Source organism: Ursus maritimus, unplaced genomic scaffold (assembly GCF_017311325.1).
Source record: "Ursus maritimus isolate PB19 unplaced genomic scaffold, ASM1731132v1 scaffold_11, whole genome shotgun sequence".
Taxonomy (NCBI): Eukaryota; Metazoa; Chordata; class Mammalia; order Carnivora; family Ursidae; genus Ursus; species Ursus maritimus.
In genome coordinates, this window is record NW_024423453.1 from 8,424,948 (window position 1) to 8,445,761 (window position 20,814).

Sequence of the window (20,814 nt, forward strand, 5' to 3'; positions counted from 1 at the left end):
CATTTCAGTCTTTACAGTGGCCCTGTAAGAGAGTGTTAACCCTATTTACTGAAAAGGAAGTCAAGGCCGAGAGAAGTTCTATAACTTGCCAGAACTCATACCATAAATATTTGGCAGAGTTGGACTCCAAATCCAAATTTACATACCTCAAAGCCCAAGTGTTTAGCCTCCTTGAAGACTTCATCTGATATTTTTCATGCAAGACTTCATCTTACATGAAAAATAAATAGCATCTTGAATAATTATACACAGTAGTTCAAACATCTGTCTAGGAATTGGTTTGTCTTTATCATTGATCTGTTGAACTAACTTTGGAAAAACAAAATACAGGTTTTTAATGATTAACTGAATTTTGGTCTTTTCAATTAGAAGTTGTAATAGCTTTCAGAAAACTACAACACTCCAGAAAGACATTCCCAGAACATTGTTTTGTTTTGTTTCTGCTCAATAATACCACCGCAAACGGTGAGAGGAAAAAATCCACACAAATAACCTGTGTTAAGCCTATGTCACTGGACTGATAATTTCCCTGTTTAACAATAACTATGTGGTGTCGGCATTCAGTAAATATACTGTTGTCAACAGAAATAATCACCATCCCTGGTTGTTTAGGTATTGTTAGATTTTTTTTTTTTTCATTTCTCCTCTATATTAAAAGGAATGTTCACCCTTATTTTGTTCTCTAATTCTCCCTTATTAATGTTTTTTTCTGTACTTATGATAGCAAACCTTTGACAAAAGCTTAATAATATGACATCAGTTTAATAAGATGACAGAATTTTAAAATACACAGACTACAATGAGTATAGAAGGAAATCTTAGGCTTCACTTATGATTGCTTTCCCAGTTACCCATTTCTGGGTGTTATCAGCATTTCTGGGTGTCATTCCCATGCTTTTTGTTCCATGGGTATACGATTAACCTTTCTATAATGTACAACATAATGGCATGGGAGCAAAAGAAGGAAGACTGAAAAATGTGGCGCACCTGCCCCTGTAGATGATGGAATGAAGATACCGCCTGGGCCTAGACGCCATCTAATCTAATTATTCCAGCCATAGATCTTCAGATAGGTTTGCACTAAACAATTCCTTAAATTTATTTGTTAATTTAAAAAAATATATGTTAACCAGAGTGTTTGGACTTTTGTGTTTTGCTCTGCTATATGGTTCTGCTGAGAATTTCTATTTTAGGAAGCCGCTTAATAAGTTTCCATGAACTTTCTTTGATAACTCATTTCCTTCTTTAAGGAATTTTAGAGTCACAACTTTTCCTCATATCAAACATATATTCCTCCTGCAATGCTTTAAGACTGTTTTATCCTCATCTATGCCAACGTAATTTCCCAGTAGAATGAAAGTCAATATCAGCCTCCATGGTGATCTTTCTGTGCACATAGGCCATCCTTCAGCACTCATTCATTCATTCACTTATCTTGCAGTATTACCGAGCTCTTAATATTTTCCAAGCATTTTTTTTTTTGCTAACCTTGAACTGCAAATTGAGAAGAAATTTTATTTCTTAAAAATAATTCCAGAAAATATGAAGTTCAGGAACAAAAGATTTTTTGGATTTTTTGTTATTTTAACAAAGTATGCAGCTCCTTAGTTGATCGAAGTAGCTTTTAAAATCATCAGATGTTACGATTTAAAATGATCTTCAAAGCCTGGCAATTACAATAAAAGCTTCAGAATATCAGTCAGATCTTAACAATAGAGAACAAACTGAGGGTTGCCGGAGGGGGGCGCAGACAGGGGATGGGCCAGATGGGTGATGGGTATTAAGGAGGGCACTTGTGATGAGCACTGGGTGTTGTATGTAAGTGATGAATCACTAAATTCTACTCCTAAAAACTAATACTGCACTATATGTTAATTATATAGAATTTAAATAAAGACTTGAAACATAAAAAAAAGTCAGAGAATAGAACACTTAGTAGGTAATTTGAGGCAGTTATTCAAAGACCCTCCCTTAAGTTAAGTTCCTTGAAAGGTGGTGTCTGCTGTTTGTTTTCAGTGTGTTGTTTTTTAGCATGTGGTTTTTAGACATGCTGTTTCCAATATGTCATTCAGAGGGGTGGATGGGAGGGATGGTTGAACACAGCCAGAACCACAAAGACTTTATTTTACAATTCAAAGTCTGGAGTTTTGCCTGATTTTTTTAAACAATCATATTATTTCAGGTGGAACCACTCCTGCACAATGGGAAGATATTACAGGAACTACGCCATTAACATTTGTCAATGAATGTGTTTCCTTTACAACCAATGTGTCTGCCAGGTATGGTTATGCAGCCCAGAAAAGCCCACTATGATATTGCCCTTCCCCATTGTCTTTTGTTTTGTTTCTTACGGTCTTTAAAAGTGAATCTTTCTGGTTTGCTTTTAAACATCATCTGCATTTACTTTCATATTTTAAACTGGACCCACCAGCAAATGTAATAGTGACTGGACAACAAAGGACAACCAGTCAGATTAAAATCTAAGACAAATAAGGGACTGTGACCCTGACTCTGGTTTTAGCAGCCACCACTGATTTTTCCAGTCCCAAGGGTCTTAGAAAAGATAAATTTCCTGTTGTGAAAAAATAGCCTGAACTACTTTTTCCAACAGAATAGTTAAACCACAAATCCCGCTGTGGCTTGAAGGTTTCAGTGACTTACAACGCATTCTAACACATGTGCATATCCCCCACTTACATATCACACATCTTTTAAAAGCTGAAGCTATCTAGTTTTCTGTCATGCACACATTAACTCAGTTGATTACTATTAGTTCACATTTGCTTTGGGATTAATGGATTGCTAAGCATTTCCCCATTTAATTTGATTACAACAACTGTGTGACTTAAATAGGACAGGAGGTAGTGTGTCCACTTTACAGATGAGAAAACTGAAGTTGAGAGTGGTTAAAATTTAAACTTCTATTTGAGGGGAAAGAAAAAATAGAAATTCATGAATAATTCAGTAATGGTGAGTGGCAGTACCTGGGTGTGGTAGCACGGGTTTGTCCTTTCAGCTGCTCAGGCTCAGCTACTGAGTCGTGGGCTCTATGTGCCAGTGTGATCTGCCACTCAGGCATCTACACTCTAATGCAAGACAATGGCAAGTTTTGAATGAGAGGTACCCCATAGGTACTAAAGAATTCAGCTCAGGGTATTTGCATTGAAGTAGAGCAGATGTTTGAGAAGAGGTGACATGTAGGAACGTTTTGGGCAGAATAAAAGTGGAAGAGAGAGTAACATGAGTAAAGACGCCAAGATAGAATGCAGAAGGGTACGGGGGTGGGGGGCGACGGTGATACATTTAGTCTGTAATCAGGGGTAATGCAGGATTGTGCATTGTTTGTGGGAGGCCTTGTGGGATGGACCAAGAAGTCGGTATTGTAAGTGTACTTAATGCCAATGAATTGTACACTTAAAAATGGTTAAAATGGTAAATTTTGTATATATTTTACCAAAAGCCAATAAAAAGAGAGTTGGATCAAGAAATTAAAAGAGAGGCTAAGACAGCAGAGAAATCTCAGGAATGTTGAATGATTATGGGTAATTAAGAGAAGGAGGTGATCATTGGTGGGGAAAGGTTTCAGAGCAAGAGGATGTGAACCAACCTTTGAAAATGTCATCATAGTAAATTTTAAAAAATGTCCATGGTGGCCTCTACTTTCTTAGTGAAGTTATCTTTCTTAGGGCCTCAGGTGAGGAGGGAGCTCGAGGAGTGTCAGAAAGATTTAGCAAAGTTACTATACTGAATATATGATATCTGAAGAAAAAGTTGCCAGGCAATGTCACAAACTTAGCTGAGGCTAGAACTCATAAATTGGTCACAAATCCAGTGATTTTTATATCCAGTAATATTTAGCAGTTCTGGAGCAAAAGCAATTTTTAAAAAATGATATTATTTCACCTTGGTGACTGGAGAGGTTGTTGGAAAAGAATGATGAAGAAAAGCTGGGTAGACTTTATTGAAAAGGGTTTCAGGAAATGAATCAAAGAATAGGAGAGGGAATCAAGGAAAATAGAAACGCTCATTCAGTGAGATACTTGTCATAATGTCTGATACCGAGCTTACATGCTAGAAGATTCTAAAGCACTGAGATATAGTTCAGAAGACTCAATACTGAGAAGAGTCACCAAAGAAGAAAATTACAAATGCAATGTTTGATAGTTGATTTTAAACACCTAATCTTTCTCTTTTCCCCACACTCCCTTCTTCCTTCCCATCTTTCCTTCTGCCTTTCCTCCATTCACTTTCTTTCTCTTTCCTTTAGTTTCTCTCTCTTCTTCTCTCTCTCTTCTTTTCCCAAGAAATATTTAATGACTATTTTGATCATAGTGAAGGGACTGTTGTTGTTGTTGTTATTATTATTATTATTATTAAACTAGTGTACTTTCAATTTCAGATAACTGACCTTATTCCATTTTGTAGGTTCTGGCTGATAGATTGTCGACAAATCCAGGAATCTGTTACCTTTGCATCACAAGTGTATAGAGAAATTATCTGTGTACCGTATATGGCCAAATTTGTTGTGTTTGCCAAATCACATGACCCCATTGAAGCCAGGTTGAGATGTTTCTGCATGACTGATGATAAAGTGGATAAGACCCTAGAACAACAAGAAAACTTTGCTGAGGTGGCCAGAAGCAGGGACGTAGAGGTACTGTATTTACGAAATAATTTATGTTAACCTGTTGTTTATAACCTTACTAGTAGATTATATTTAAAACAGTATTTAATAAATAGAGCCATTAAAAAAAACAGCCCACATTTTGATCGGTCAGTCATTATCATTGGTCATTGATCATTTGGGTCAAGATCCAAAGTCTGCTGTTTTTGGCCAGTTTGGATATAGGGATAGTCTCAGTGTATGTGAGGAGATAAAAGGACTCTCTTTAAAGTTATCTTGGGAAAAATTTTGACTTATTGGTAAAGTATGTAAGTGACTGTAATAGTTTAGATATCTTTATATTTCCTTATTGTTTTTATTTTTAATACTAAAGGAAACAGTTGGGAAGTATATCCTTTGTGTAAATGTGAAGGTACCATATCCAGGGCTTTTCTACATTATTTATTCTTATTTCAGAATTTTCTATCTGTGGGCCTTTGGATATTGAAGTCAAATAACCTGACTCATTCCAGTGTCAAAAATTACCCAATCAGGAGTTTAAATTTAGGACTTAGAGAGATACTGGTTTGGGGGGGAGAGGGTAACATGAAACAGTGATAGACATGAAAACATTAACATTAAATGCCACCATGCATTTGAAGATTCCCATACCACTAAGAAGAGGGCTAGCGCATGCTTTGTCACAGATAAGACAAAATGTCAGTCAGCAATTTAAAGATTATGTATGTATATTTTAAGAATTTTGATGTTCCAAGTAGTACCACCACTTTTTTATATAAATAACATAATAATTATAGCTATTATATCCTGTGTTACTTGTCTCTGTTTTCACCAGGTACTGGAAGGAAAACCCATCTATGTTGATTGTTTTGGCAACCTGGTGCCATTAACCAAGAGTGGCCAACATCATATCTTCAGTTTTTTTGCCTTCAAAGAAAACCGACTTCCTCTCTTTGTCAAGGTAGTATACACATGGCCTTTTGTAATGCATTTTACGTCAGATCAAGTAAAGATTTGATTTCCTCTAGTAGGAGATAATGCTTGCTTTTCAGTCATTACAAAACCGTATCTGTGAAATTTTAAAATCCTATAAAACCATTTTTATTTTTGAAGTTCAGATCAACCTTAATTTTTACTTATAGACTGAGGCTGAGAATTAGGACAAATAGCCAATTCATTAATTAGAAAAACTGGTTACTTTTTTGCTAAATTTTACAGAAAGTCTTTCTCTCTTTTTTTTACTATCATTACTTTTAAATATAAATTTAATTAAATTTTAAAAATGTATGAATTTCATTAATGTGGAGACCAAAAGAGTTCTAAGTGACAACTTTTTGTAATAAAAGGGACTGGGGATCTCACTTAATCTAGTAAGAGATTTTCCCAGATAGAGCTGTGAACTGGATATATTTTCATAAATTCATCCAACAAACATTTATGGAGATACTTCAGTGTACCGTGAATTTGTTGTCTCTGTTTAAGAATATTAATCCAAGTTAGGAATTTGGTAGCGATATACATACATTTCATTTTAGATTCCAATTCTAAAAAGGGACAAAAATGTGTGATGGCGTGATTCATGAAATGAAAAGGAAGTAAAAATTCTGTGCTCTATTTCTCCAGCCAATCATTTTTTTTTTTCTTCTCACAGTGTATTTCACTAATCTAGAAGTCCCAATGCTCAATCCTCACAAGATAGAAGCTGGTCTCCATCAGTTTTTTACTACAGTGACTTCAGACTACTAATTCCCAGTTTTTCAGCAATGACTCATTTTAATCCCTTATGATTTTCCAAGAATATGTCAGTAAACCTCTCTCAAGTTTTTGAAAGTCTATTAAGCTTTCCCAAACTCTCTACTGAGTCCTCTGTTGTGCCATTTCTGGTTTGGTTGTTTTACCTGATTAAAGATAGGTTCTAAGAGATCACCACATTAAGCCATAACTGCTGAGGGGTAGTGGATCCATTTAACTCAAATGGCTGTATAATTAGTCTAATACTTGATATTGTTGATGTGCAAAGTCATCCTATAAACAAACAAATACAGAAATGAGCAAAGGATTTAGACATTTCTCCAAAGAAGGCAAACAGATGGCCAATAAGCATATGAAAAGATGCTCAACAGCTTAAGGAAATTCAGATTCAAATCACAACGAGATACTTTGTACCCATTAAGATGGCGGTTGTTAAAAAATAAATATATAGATAATATGAAATAGCTAACACATGTTGGCAAGAATGTGGTGAAATTGGGACCCCGATCATTGCTAGTAGGAATACAAAATGATGCAGCCACTGTGGAAAACAAGATGATGATTCCTCAAAAATTTAAACCTAGCTTAGCATATGATCCAGCAATTCCACTTCCAGGTATATACCCAAAAGAACTGAAAGCAGGGACTCAAAACAGTTATGTGCATCCCAGTGTTCATAAGAGCATGATTCATAGTAACCAAAAAAGGTGGAAACATGCCAAATATCCACTGACAGGTGAATGGATAAAATATGGTATGTACGTACAATGGAATATTATCCAGCCTTCATAAGGAATGACATTCTGATACATGCTGTAACATGCATGAACCTCGAGGATATATGTTAAGCGAAATTAGCTAGACACAAAAGGACAAATGTTCTGTTTCCACTTATATGAGGTACCTAGAGAGGTCAAATGCATAGAGTCAGAAAATAGAGTGGTGGTTGCCAGGGGATGAGGGAAGGGAACACCTCCAAATCCTTAGTTATCAAATGAATTTATTTCTTCCTCATTCTTTTGGGTATCATCTAATTAAAATAAACAGTACACATCATATGTGGGTGAAGTATGTATGTCTTTCTTGTTCAAGGTACGTGACACGACTCAGGAACCTTGCGGGCGACTATCATTTATGAAAGAGCCAAAATCCACGAGAGGCCTGGTGCATCAAGCTATTTGCAACTTAAACATCACCCTGCCGATTTATACAAAGGTATTGTCAAATCTGTTGTAGTGCAGTTCAGTCTCTATAGGATTTAATTTTCAAACCCTTTAAAACAAGTAAAAGCAAAAGCACTGAATGAAAGCACATGTAACAGTCATTTTTGATTCCCTGTCAAATTTATGATTTTCTATTTAAGTAAGGAAAAAAAGTAGCTCTCCTTTATTTTGCATTAAATTCACTGTGATGGAAAATTTTCTATAAACACATATTGGATAGGAAAGAGAAAGTTTGAATTTAAGATTTAACTTTTTGGACTAATTTTTAAAAATAAATTGGCTTTGTCTTCATTGTTGTTTTTATGTGCCCTTCTGGGAGGATACTAGTCCGTCTGTCCCTAGCAAAGTATTATGAGTCCATTAGCTTCTGTTCACTGCCAATTCACAGGTGGATTATATATTATTAAATTCAGAGCAACCTCATGAGATTTTATCTTATTGCTAAAATAAATACCTGTTCATCTTATAATCTATAATGTTTTTGGGGTATCAAACCAATTTTTCAACTATTTTAACATGATTAGTATACAAAATACTTCCATGTTACAAGGAGTAGATTTGAAACATTGTTGAAAAGGAACAATTCATCAGCTCCTGACCCAAAGTCTCCTTACCAGCTATTACTTTCTATTCAGACTGCCCACCATTACAGAATTCCTAGCTTACGCTGATCAAGTTGAAGAGGACAACTGAATGAATTAAATGTTGGGGATAACTTCATTTTTATTACTTAAAAAATTTTTAATGAATATCTTTACAATGGAAGCCCCCCTCCCCGCCATGGTGGTCTATAGGGGGCTGCAGCGGGTTGTCAGTGTGTGTGTACTGGAGGTTGGAGTGGGAGATGAATAGTGGCAGATAAGACCTGGAGGAGATGTAGAAATATATTTAAAACCCTAAATCTTGACTCCACAAAACAAAGCATTTTCTACACTTCTTTTTACCCACCGTGGTATATTTTTCTTAATTATTTTTGTAAGTAGAGATCAGACACATAGAGAAAAGCTCACAGCATCATTTTTAACATTGCAAAGTCTCATTATATGATAAAAATGAAATATTATCTGTATACGTAAACATACGTGTTATTCCAGTAATTGGAATACATCAGTAGGTATGTCATCCACATGAGGCTAATCTAGTTTCACCCCAATGATGCAAAATGTACTTTGGGTTTGTAGATTTGTGAGTCACCGAAGCAGAATGCCAGATAAGAAGCACAACAGAATATATACTGCTGTGGGCAGTCCACTTGAGTGATGTTTAAGGATGAATGAGCTTTGTCTCTGATTTCAGTGAACTTTCAATGTGCGATAAAAGAAAGCATTTACTTTATTATGACCCTATATTTCTAAGTCAAGGCATATCATTAATGCTATGATGGTCCAGGACCCTATATTTCTAAGTCAAGGCATATCATTAATGCTATGATGGTCCAGGACAGCTTTCCATTTAGTAACTCAAAGCAAAGAGGAAAACAATGCCAAACATTGTTCACTTCAGATAAACTTTAGAATGTAGTAGCTCTTTATTATAATAGAATTCCTAAAGATTGCCTGTGTGTTCAAAATATTTTCACCGTGTGTTTATTTGTGGCTTTTAACATTTTCAGCCAGTATCTGTAATGTAATGATGTAAAGATCATCACCATTTCTCTAGACATATGCATCAAATCCATTAAATATCAAACTTTAAGGCTGTGAGTAACCTAGTATCTGAAATGAGTATATTGTGAGTTTAGTTCTTTTGTCTAATAAATTAGTATACTTACAATTTTGGTTCTTTTGCCTCTTGAATCTACAGACTTTCACATTTAGATCAAGCCTTTTAAATTTTTGTGCCTGTCTTCTATAAACTGTTAGTAAGAAAAAAACAAGAGCACGCTGACTGTATGTTTCCTATTGATGTTTGTTGGCAGTGTATTTAATCTTTTCTTCTAAATGCTCTCTACTCTTCCTGCTCTCTTTTTTCCATCTTGCATGGCATCTTGGGGCGGCAAGGAATCAGAGTCAGATCAAGAACAGGAAGAAGAGGTAATTGTATGGCATTGTCGCTTGTCGATGGTTGTATTTGCTATTACCGCTAATAAGAGCACATAGTTAACCTGTGTTCTTAGAAGGGTTATACAGTTGTTAGTAACTGAAGGGTCACAGTTTTACTTAACCTCTCTGAGCCTCTGTTTTCTCATCTCATGTACCGAGTTCAAAGAATAGTGAAGCTTTCCCTGCAAATTGTTACCCTGTCTCTGTGCAATAATATATGTTGCTCTACCGACTACTGACGGCCAAGCCATTATTTCAGTTCTCAAAGGTTGGTTTGGAGATGCCTGGAGGTCCAAACTTTTTTTTTTTTTTAAATATGTCTGAAACATTGTTTGTCTTTTACCACCCATATCTCCACAAGCTATAGAGGAGTTTTCCAGAAGCTATGTTACATATGATGGCATCATCACTCTGACTCTGGAATGAGTCCTTGCGTATACTTGGGTTCTAGCATTTTCTCAGTTTTAACATATAAAACAGATATTTACTTGTATATATCAAACATAAACAAATGTTCTTCAAGGTCCTCAGTAATTTTTAGGAGTGTGAAGGAGTCTTAAGACCGTAAAGTTTGAGAACCACTAAGACTAAAAACTTTAAGGAGTGTATAGTTCAAGCATTAGGCTATAATATTATAATGCAGAGCTCTGTTAATAATGAGCACTTCTTAGAAGGTTGATTCTTTATTAAGTGCTCCACATACCTCATCAGCACTGATCCTCACGATTGCCCTGTGAGGTCTGCGCTATCATATCATAGATGAAGAGAGAGTCTGCAAGAGGTTACCTCAAGTACAGAACCATTTGAATAAGACTTCTTTGATCGTTCAGGCACATATGTGTTTGTTTCCCTTATAAAGATTTGAGTGCCCAAACATCATCATAGAAATGAAAGGAAATTCCTTCTACTTTCCTATTTACATATTGGTTCCTGTTTCTAAGATAGACAAATGCAATTGTTATTAGTTGCACATAAATATTTTCAAATATACTAGTTTTATATTTTTAATGTTACTCTGATGGGGTTGGAATACAAAAGCATAAAGAAAAATATAATAAATACCCTTGTATCCACCAGCTTAAAATGTAAGACCTTTTCAGTGCAGAGAATTGCCCTGAATTCACTTTTTACTCCTACTCTGGCGGTGGAGCAGGACAAGAGGGGTGATTGTAGCCTCACTGTCCTGCCATATATAACCAAATGCACAGTAATTATGACAAGACAGATGTCATCCTTTCCCTCAATTGTATAGCCGCTCTTTGTCTCACATACTGTTTCCTTCTTGCACTTGGTGACCCCATCACCAAACCTGTTCAAAATGGTACCTACACACCTTCTTAATAGAGTGATGCAATTATAAAACCATTTTTGCTATATTTAAATGAGTTTCTTGCGTTATGTTTATGATTGTTCTATTGAATATTTTCAGGAGCTGTGCAGGGCAATAGACCCAGTTTGTATTCTTTTCAGGATTTGGAATTTTGGCTTGTAATTAGTGACAATGAAACTACTTCTGTAGAATGTATTAACCTGGCATGCTGTTTGATCTTTCCTTATTTTTCTCAGTTAAATCGACACTGTTTAACCCCCACTTCACTCTTTTCCTGGCTTTTCCCTAATAAATATGTATTTCTAACATCAAACGCACCTTGGATCATATCTTGCTAGAAATAACATATTAAAAAGTGCTTTCCACCTATAACGTCTAGAAAGGAGATGGGTTTTTTCAAAGTTAGGATAGGAATCAAGGAGACTTTCAGGAAGAACTGTAGCAAATTACTTTGACCTTCCTCTAGCTTACGTTGTCTCCCCATGGGTGTGGTTATGAATAGGAGCTTATTTGCACATCAGGGGTTGTGAAACAAGACACAATTTATAACCATTCAATTTATGTATGTTTTCTTTCAGATCGATATGACATCAGAAAAAAGTAAGATTTTAAATAAAATTGAGTTTGTTTGAGAGCTGGCTACAATAAGGAGAAGCATGAATTAAGATGTAGCTAGTTGCCATTACTAACCACTATAATAATTATATTTTTATATTGTCCTTATTAATCATTAATGTATATTTAGAAAAGCAGCTTGGCCAGTTAAATTACAAAAATATCTAATTTGTGAGCTAATTAGCAGTAAAATGCAATGATTATTCATCTAAGCATTCACTTTCTTTTGATACCCCCGTTAACCCTGCTATTGCTGTTATGCTTGTTTAGAAACCCACCCTACCGTTTTTGTCCATTTGTTAGCATAACATTTTCATCTCATTTTTTTTAAGCACTGACATGACAGTATCACTTTTTATATCAAGCAACACTGACTTCGGGAGAGAGCTCATTATTTTTGTAGGCTACACCTGCAAAAGTGATACTGTCTTAATAGTTCTCAGCTAAAGCTAACCCTCCCCCCACCCCTACCTCCTAGCTCCTCTTACTGTGGTGAAGTGTAACTGACTTCTTTAGGGCTGAGGTCTAACGAACATTTGTGAAACTTTCTGAAAAAAAATAAGAACCAAGGATGCAAAAATCGAAACTTCCTGGATGAAATTACTTATAACAACATTGTGCCATTATAGGGCTAATTTTGAATAATGATGCAAATCCCAAACATAATTTAATACAGAAAGAACTGGTTTTTACAGACCATATGAGAGCTATCTTAGAACTCATTTTGGGTTTATAACAATTTATTAACATTTTAGTTTTGGGACCTGTTTCTGGTGACTTTAGCTTTTTGTGTGGAAGACGTTAAATTTTGGGGGTTTCTTTCTTGCTTCTATGCCCCCAAATAGTTTCGGGAAAAAATTACTAATTTTTATTGCCTATTCATTTAAAAATTCATTTTGAGTCACTTATTTCAGGTGCTTTCCCAAAAGGAGAGAACTTAGAACCATGTTTAATATGGTCATCTGGCCCTATGCAATAATCTGGAGGCTTTTTTTTTCTTTTTTTTTTTTTTTGAAGACCTAGTACAATGTAAACTACTAAGTTATTAGGTTGCTTTTTTTTTTTTAAGATTTGATGTATTTATTTGAGAAAGAGAGCGGGAGCATGGGGTGAAGGGCAGAGGGAGAAGGCCCCCCGCTGAGCAGGGAGCCCAAGGTGGGGCTCCATCCCAGGACCCTGGGATCATGACCTGAGCAGAAGGCAGCCGCCTAACAGACTAAGCCAGCCAGGCGCCCCTAGAAAGCTTTTAATTGAGAGTCTCTTTGTTCTTACGTTAAATTGCCATTCAGGACTAGATTATTTGAAATTCTGGATGTTTTCATTTGGTTTATACTTGAACAAATTTGCATTGATATAAATTATTTTAATATATCTTTATATATGCATAGTCACAGAGTATATCTCCTCAACAAATACCGATTCTCTCAAGAGAAGACACTTGTTAAAAAAGTGACATTATCATTGCCTTAATTCCTTTTTTTAAAAAGAGATTTTATTTTTTTATCCCACTTCTTCAGAACGACTATGTTTATTTAAATGGCCCTTTCCTTTCTTTCTTGTATAGTAGCTAGTAGAAATGAAAGTTTAGTACATTCCCTGGCTCAATCGTTTAAAAAAGAAAAAGGAAAAAGCTACAATATTGCTATAATGCCACAGATTCTCCTAAATGCCTCTAAGTGTTGTGAATATTTTTTAAAGTTTGGACATAGACCCGTGTTTGGGCTTTTTTTTTTTTTTTTAAAGACAATCATTAAATAATCTTCATCTAGCTATAAAATAATCTCTAAATAAGGGCTCTATGAAGGAACTTTTTCCTAGGTCTTTTCAAGAGCAAATCCTAAAAGAGTTTGACCGAGTTTTCCTTTTTTGCTTTGAATGGGTACAGGTCCCCACTAGCTGTCCCTTGAATATACTACATTCAGCACCTTTGTACAGACTTGTAGGGAAAAAAATACACTTCACCACAGTAATGTTTTACATACTTGTTCTAATTTCTTAACCATCCTCCTGCCCGTGCATTTCAGCAAAGCCACCACTCCCACCAGTTTTCTTCCACCTTTGCTTTGCATGGAAATAACTTGGCTTACATAAACTGTGCGTGTGTCCCGTGTGACTGTCTCTGATTTGGGTTGCCATGCATCACATTTTAACTTTGGACTCACATATAAGTTTAATCACAGTGTTGTTGTGTTGTTTTTTCCTTTCCTTTCCTTTCCTTTATTTCCCTCCTTGGTCTGTCCGTTATGTGTCTAAACCAGGAGGTTGCTCCAAGGAAAGGACCATGCCTCTTAGCACAAGACCATTCGTTTCATTGTTAGGTGTGAATTTCCCTTAGATGAAATGCCGGTTTGCAGCTGATTCAGACATCTTTTATATAGTCATTGTATATTGGCAGAACAAAACATACTGAATTCCATATTTTTATATGATTAAAAAACATACATACATCGTTAGAAGGCATTCTGAGTTTGCTACTACTGGCTTTCTCCTAGAGGAAATCAACTTTCTGCAATTTCTAATGCTTTTTTTTCCTTTTTTCCCCATGTTTATATTTTTTTTCAACATTGATCTGTAACATCTGAACAATCTTGAGATACCTCTGTGTAATTTCACTGCGTTCGTTCTTTGTTTTGATCTGTGATGGTGTGTGTGTGTGTGTGTGTGTCTGTCAGTCTGTCTTGGCTATTTGTTATAGCTTTGTTGTATGTGTGGACGTGCTACAAGTGAGAAAATTAAGCAAGTTATTTCCTGCTCATTTTTCCTTTTCAGTTTTTTTTTTTTTTCCGTTAGCCTTGCTTTGCTTTTGTATCCTGAGACCTTGTGGATCCACCATTCCCAGCCCATTCTGTTGTCCCTCCCGCCACAACAGGAAAAGACACTGTGTCGTTTCAGTCCTGATTACATTTGCCAATATATTTTTTGATTTCCATTTTACTTTCAATGTTTTTCATTCACATCAAAGATGATGAGACAGAATCTACAGAAACATCTGTCCTGAAAAGTCACCTGGTTAATGAAGTTCCTGTCCTAGCCAGTCCGGACTTGCTCTCTGAAGTTTCTGAGATGAAACAAGATTTGATCAAAATGACTGCCATCTTGACCACAGATGTATCTGATAGGGCAGGTTCTATCAAAGTGAAGGAGCTGGTGAAGGCTGCTGAGGAAGAGCCAGGAGAGCCTTTTGAAATTGTTGAAAGAGTTAAAGAGGACTTAGAGAAAGTGAATGAAATCCTGAGAAGTGGAACCTGCGCGAGAGATGAAGGCAGCGTGCCAAGGTCTCAGTCGGAGAGAGAATTAGTGGAAGAGGAATGGGTGATTGTCAGTGATGAGGAAATAGAGGAGGCTAAGCTAAAGGCGCCTTTAGAAATCACCGAATATCCATGCGTAGAAGTTAGAATAGATAAAGAGCGCAATGTCGAAGTAGAGAAAGACTCAACTGGGCTAGTGAACTACCTTACTGAGGATCTAAACTCCTATGTGTCTACTCATGAAAAGCTACTGCAGACAGTTCAAGAAATAGCAGGGGAGAAACGTGAGGTTCCGGCTACTGGCAGGAGCTCTGAAAATGAAGGGAAAGATGTGCCCCCAGATGAGACAAAGAGTGCACAGAAACAACACAAACCAAGCCTGGGAATAAAGAAGCCAGTGAGGAGGAAATTAAAAGAAAAACAAAAACAAAAAGAGGAAAGTGTACAAGGTAGTGCAGAAAAAAGTGAACTTAAAAAATGTAGTTCAGAAGAGTCATTAGATGAAGATGCAGGTTTAGCCCCCGAGCCCCAGCCCACTGTAAAGGCCACTTCACCTTTGATAGAAGAAACTCCCATTGGTTCCATCAAGGACAAAGTAAAGGCCCTTCAGAAACGAGTGGAAGATGAACAAAAAGGTCGAAGCAAGTTGCCTGTCAGAGTCAAAGGCAAAGAGGATGTGCCAAAAAAGATAACCCACAGGACACACCCAGCTGCATCACCCTCTCTAAGATCAGAGAGGCATGTGCCGGCATCATCCTCCTCTAAAACAGAAAGACACTCTTCTCTTTCCTCCTCTACAAAAACTGAGAGGCATCCTCCAGTATCACCATCAAGTAAAACTGAGAAACACTCACCTGTGTCACCCTCTGCAAGAACTGAAAGGCACTCCCCTGTGTCATCAGGTAAAACTGAGAAACACTCACCTGTAGCACCCTCAACAAAGACTGAAAGGCAGTCCCCTGTGTCATCTACAAAAACAGAAAGACACCCACCTGTTTCACCTTCAGGTAAAATGGACAAACGCCCACCTGTATCGCCCTCTGGGAGAATGGAGAAACATGCACCAGTATCACCTGGGAGAACAGAAAAACGCTTGCCTGTGTCACCAGCTGGACGAATGGAAAAGCATCCACCTGTATCAACCTCTGGGAAAACTGAGAAGCACTTGCCTGTGTCGCCTTCTGGGAAAACAGAAAAGCAACCACCTGTATCCCCCACCTCAAAAACAGAAAGAATCGAGGAGACAATGTCTGTTCGGGAGTTGATGAAAGCTTTCCAGTCAGGTCAGGACCCATCTAAACATAAGACTGGACTCTTTGAACACAAATCAGCAAAACAAAAGCAGCCACAAGAAAAAGGCAAAGCTCGGGTAGAAAAAGAAAAGGGGCAGGTGCTAAACCACAGAGAAACACAGAAAACAGAGAGTCAGACAATCAAACGAGGCCAGAGATTTGTAATAACAGGAGTTTCTGAATCCAAGAGAGCAGTCCGTGCTTCCTCCGTAGGGTTTAAGAGAGAAGACGTAGTTGTAGAGAAGGAGAAAGCTCTTAGCCACAAAACACCTGAACCTGTTCAGTCAGCACCAGAAGAAGAAAGCCATAAAGAGAGTGAAGTTCCCAAAGAAAAGCTGGCTGATGAACAGGGAGACATGGATCTCCAGATCAGCCCAGATAGGAAAACCTCTACTGATTTTTCTGACGTCATTAAGCAAGAACTGGAAGACAATGACAAATACCAACAATTCCGAATGAGTGAGAAGACAGAAGAAGTACAGCTTCACTTAGATCAAGTACTCACTAGTCCTTTCAACACAACCTTTCCACTAGATTACATGAAAGATGAATTTCTTCCGGCTCTGTCTTTACAAAGTGGTGCTTTGGATGGCAGTTCTGAGAGCCTCAAGCCTGAAGGGGTGGCAGGTTCTCCATGTGGCAGCCTGATGGAAGGGACCCCTCAGATTAGTTCGGAAGAAAGCTATAAGCATGAGGGCCTCGCAGAGACTCCTGAGACAAGCCCAGAAAGCCTTTCTTTCTCACCAAAGAAAAGTGAGGAGCAAATTGGGGAAATAAGCAAAACGACCAAGTTAGAAACACCAACAGCAGTTCCTTCAGAAAAAGATCATCCCTCAATCAAAGACATCACCGATGGTTCTGAAGAGCAAGGTACCGTAGTCACTGAAGGCACAGAGCCCTCAGTCGAGTCTTTGCTGAAGGAGGCCACCTTAGACACTTCCAAAGACACATGCCCCAAACAAGAAGATGATTCCCTTGGCAGCTGTAGTGTGTTACTAGCAAAAGAAACACCCAAAGGATTGACTGAGGAAGCATCCACTGATGAGGGTCAACTTAAGAAAGTTGGTTCAGCCCACAAGACCCACAGTGATACTGAAACTCAGAAATCCACAACCACTGAGCCCTCAGATGAGACAAAAGCCTCTCCGCTGCCTGACGCTTGTGTACAGACAGGCACAGGAACTGAATCAAAGCCCCAGGGAGTTGCTAGAAGTCCCCAAGGATTAGAACTTGCACTCCCTAGCCGAGATAGTGAGGTCCTCAGCCCTGGTGCTGATGAATCATTTGCAGTGAGCCACAGAGACTCCCTGGAAGGCAGCCCTGTGCTAGAGGATAACTCCTCACACAAAACTCCGGATTCTCTGGAGCCAAGTCCTCTGAAAGAATCCCCTTGCCGTGACTCTCTTGAAAGCAGCCCTGTGGAACCAAAGATGAAGGCTGGAGTTCTCCCAAGTCACTTCCCTCTTCCTGCAGCTGCAGCCAAAACAGAACTCTTTACGGAAGTGGCCTCTGTGCGGTCCCGGCTGCTCCGAGACCCAGACGGCAGTGCCGAGGATGACAGTCTTGAGCAGACGTCACTGGTAGAGAGCTCAGGGAAGAGTCCCCTTTCTCCTGACACCCCCAGCTCAGAAGAAATTAGCTATGAGGTCACACCCAAAGCCACAGATGCAAGCACACCCAAACCAGCTGTAATTCATGAATGTGCAGAGGAGGATGACTTGGAAAATGGGGAGAAAAAGAGATTCACACCTGAAGAGGAAATGTTTAAAATGGTAACCAAAATCAAAACATTTGACGAACTTGAACAAGAAGCAAAGCAGAAAAGGGACTACAAGAAAGAACCCAAACAAGAAGAATCTTCTTCATCCTCTGACCCAGATGCTGACTCTTCAGCAGATGTGGATGAACCAAAACATGTGGAGAGTATAGAGGATGAAAGCGATGTCCCTGTGGTGGTAACATCAGAGAGCAGAAAGGCTTCTTCCTCCTCTGAGAGTGAACCTGAGTTGGCACAGCTGAAAAAAGGTGCTGATGCAGGCCTCTTACCAGAGCCAGTTATTCGAGTGCAGCCTCCTTCCCCACTTCCATCCAGTGTAGACTCCAATTCCAGTCCTGAAGAAGTACAATTTCAACCTATTGTTTCCAAACAATACACTTTCAAAATGAATGAAGATACTCAGGAAGAGTCAGGTAAATCAGAAGAAGAAAAAGATCGTGAGTCCCATGTACCTGAAGAGAGTCATACCATTTCTACTAATGGCCCAGATATGTCTTATGATGATCTGAACAGAGATGCTGATGAACCAGAAGTCTGTGAGGGCCATGGGTGTGAGACCGGGAGTCCCAGCAGCTCAGTCACTCCTATATCTTCGGGTCTCTACAGCTCTCCTAGAGAGGATATCAATGAGCAGTTAGCTATTCATGAGGAATCAGTCCCTCTGCAAGACACTGATGAAAAAGACACAGAAGGAGAAGAGCTTGATGTTTCTCGAGTGGAATCTCTACAAGTAGATTGCCCCAGTGAAAGCTCTTCATCTTTGTCTTCCTTACCTCACTGTCCAGCATCTGAAGGACAAGAATTAGATGAAGACATCTCCTCTCTATCTTCTGCTACAAAAACAGAGGACACCAAAACTGACCAAGCTTTTGAGAGCTTACCAAAGGACTATTCCACTCAAGACTCATCGATTACTACTCAAACAGATAAATTGTCCATGGATGTTCCAGTGTCTGACCCAGCTGAGACTGATGAAATCTGTGATCCTCAAATAATAAGCCCTTATGAAAATGTTCCTCCCCAATCTTTTTTCTCCAGTGAAGAAAGCAAAACCCAAACGGATGCAGGACACACAAGTTTTCACTCTTCGGAAGTGTGTTCTGTTACCATCACATCCTCTGTTGAAGACGTGGTAGTAACAAGCTCCTCCAATAGAACTGTTTCAAGCCAAGAATCTAATTTTGAGGACCAAAACATGGAAAAAGAATCCAAACAAGAAAGCACCTCATGGGAAAAGCAATCAGATCAAGTCCCTTCATCTTTAGAGCCTTCTGTACCAAATACATCAGCAGTTGTTAGTGACCAAATCAGCAAAGTCATCATCACAAAAACTGATGTGGATTCTGATTCCTGGAGTGAAATCCGTGAAGATGATGAAGCCTTTGAGGCTCGAGTGAAAGAGGAAGAACAAAAGATATTTGGTTTGATGGTAGACAGACAATCCCAGGGTACCACCCCTGACACCACTCCTGCAAGGACCCCAACTGAAGAGGGGACTCCAACCAGTGAGCAAAACCCGTTTCTCTTTCAGGAAGGAAAATTGTTTGAGATGACCCGAAGTGGCGCCATTGACATGACCAAAAGGTCCTATGCCGATGAAAGTTTTCACTTTTTCCAAATTGGGCAAGAATCCAGGGAAGAGACTCTCTCCGAAGACATGAAAGAAGGGAGTCCTGGCACTGAGCCCCCACAACGGGAGACATCAGCTGAGTCACTAGCTCTCTCAGAATCAAAAGAAGCAGTGAGTGATGAAGCAGACCTACTTCCAGATGACCTGAGTGAGGAAGTAGAGGAAATATCTGCTTCAGATGCTCAACTTCACACCCCCGTGGGGAATTCAACCTCCACTGAAACATCAACAAAAGAAGCTCCTTCTGCAGGTGCCGAGGATCTCCCTACCACACCAATGGGTGATATGCCTCCTAAGTCTAGTGTGAAAGATCCATCTTGCCCTGACTCCCCTGAACCAGTTGTACACGTTCAGTTAGATTTTTCCACAGTTACCAGGTCTGTGTATTCAGGTCGGGATGATGATTCTCCTGATTCTTCCCCAGAGGAACAGAAATCAGTAATTGAAATCCCTACTGCACCCATGGAGAATGTGCCTTCTACTGAAAGCAAATCCAAAATCCCTGTGAGGACTATACCCACGTCAACCCCAGCACCTCCATCTGTGGAGTATGAGAGTTCCCTTTATGAAGATTTTTTGCCCAGCCTGGGTGAGGAAAGTAAAGAGGATGAAACAAAACCAAAGTCTAAAATCCCTGTGAAAGCACCTGTCCAAAGAGTAGAGCAGCAGCTTTCGCATCTAGATTCATCTCTCCAGAAAATAGTGGCTCCTCAGGGTCAGGACATGACAAGCAGAACACCAGATAGTAGAAGCAAATCTGAATCTGATGCCAGTGCTTTGGACTCAAAGACCAAATGTCCAGTAAAAACTAGAAGTTACATTGAGACAGAAACAGAGAGCAGAGAGAGGGCAGAGGAGCTGGAGTTAGAATCAGACGAGGGGGCCACCAGACCAAAGATATTTACATCCCGATTGCCAGTTAAGAGCAAAAGCACCACATCTTCCTGCAAGGGGGCTGTGAGCCCTACAAAAGAAAGTAAGGAGCATTTCTTTGACCTTTACAGGAACTCCATAGAATTCTTTGAGGAGATTAGTGATGAGGCTTCCAAGTTAGTGGATAGACTTACACAGTCAGAAAGGGAGCAAGAATTAGTTTCAGATGATGAAAGTAGTAGTGCCCTGGAAGTTTCAGTAATTGAAAATCTGCCACCTGTTGAAACCGAGCATTCAATTCCTGAGGACATCTTTGACACAAGGCCTATTTGGGATGAGTCCATTGAGACTCTGATTGAACGCATCCCTGATGAAAATGGCCATGACCATGCTGAAGGTATTTGCCAG

General features: G+C 38.7%; 1 protein-coding gene across 2 annotated transcripts in view; it reads left to right on the plus strand.

Moving 5' to 3' along the window:
* Positions 1-20,814, plus strand: part of ANK2 (ankyrin 2) — a 219,761-nt gene that overhangs the window by 176,936 nt on the left and 22,011 nt on the right. For both annotated transcript variants that reach the window (XM_040626261.1, XM_040626260.1), the window contains 7 exons: positions 2,183-2,279; positions 4,426-4,654; positions 5,460-5,585; positions 7,469-7,591; positions 9,600-9,632; positions 11,550-11,571; positions 14,549-20,803. In XM_040626261.1, the coding sequence (XP_040482195.1) occupies positions 2,183-2,279; positions 4,426-4,654; positions 5,460-5,585; positions 7,469-7,591; positions 9,600-9,632; positions 11,550-11,571; positions 14,549-20,803 (6,885 nt within the window). The remainder of the gene's footprint in view (positions 1-2,182; positions 2,280-4,425; positions 4,655-5,459; positions 5,586-7,468; positions 7,592-9,599; positions 9,633-11,549; positions 11,572-14,548; positions 20,804-20,814) is intronic.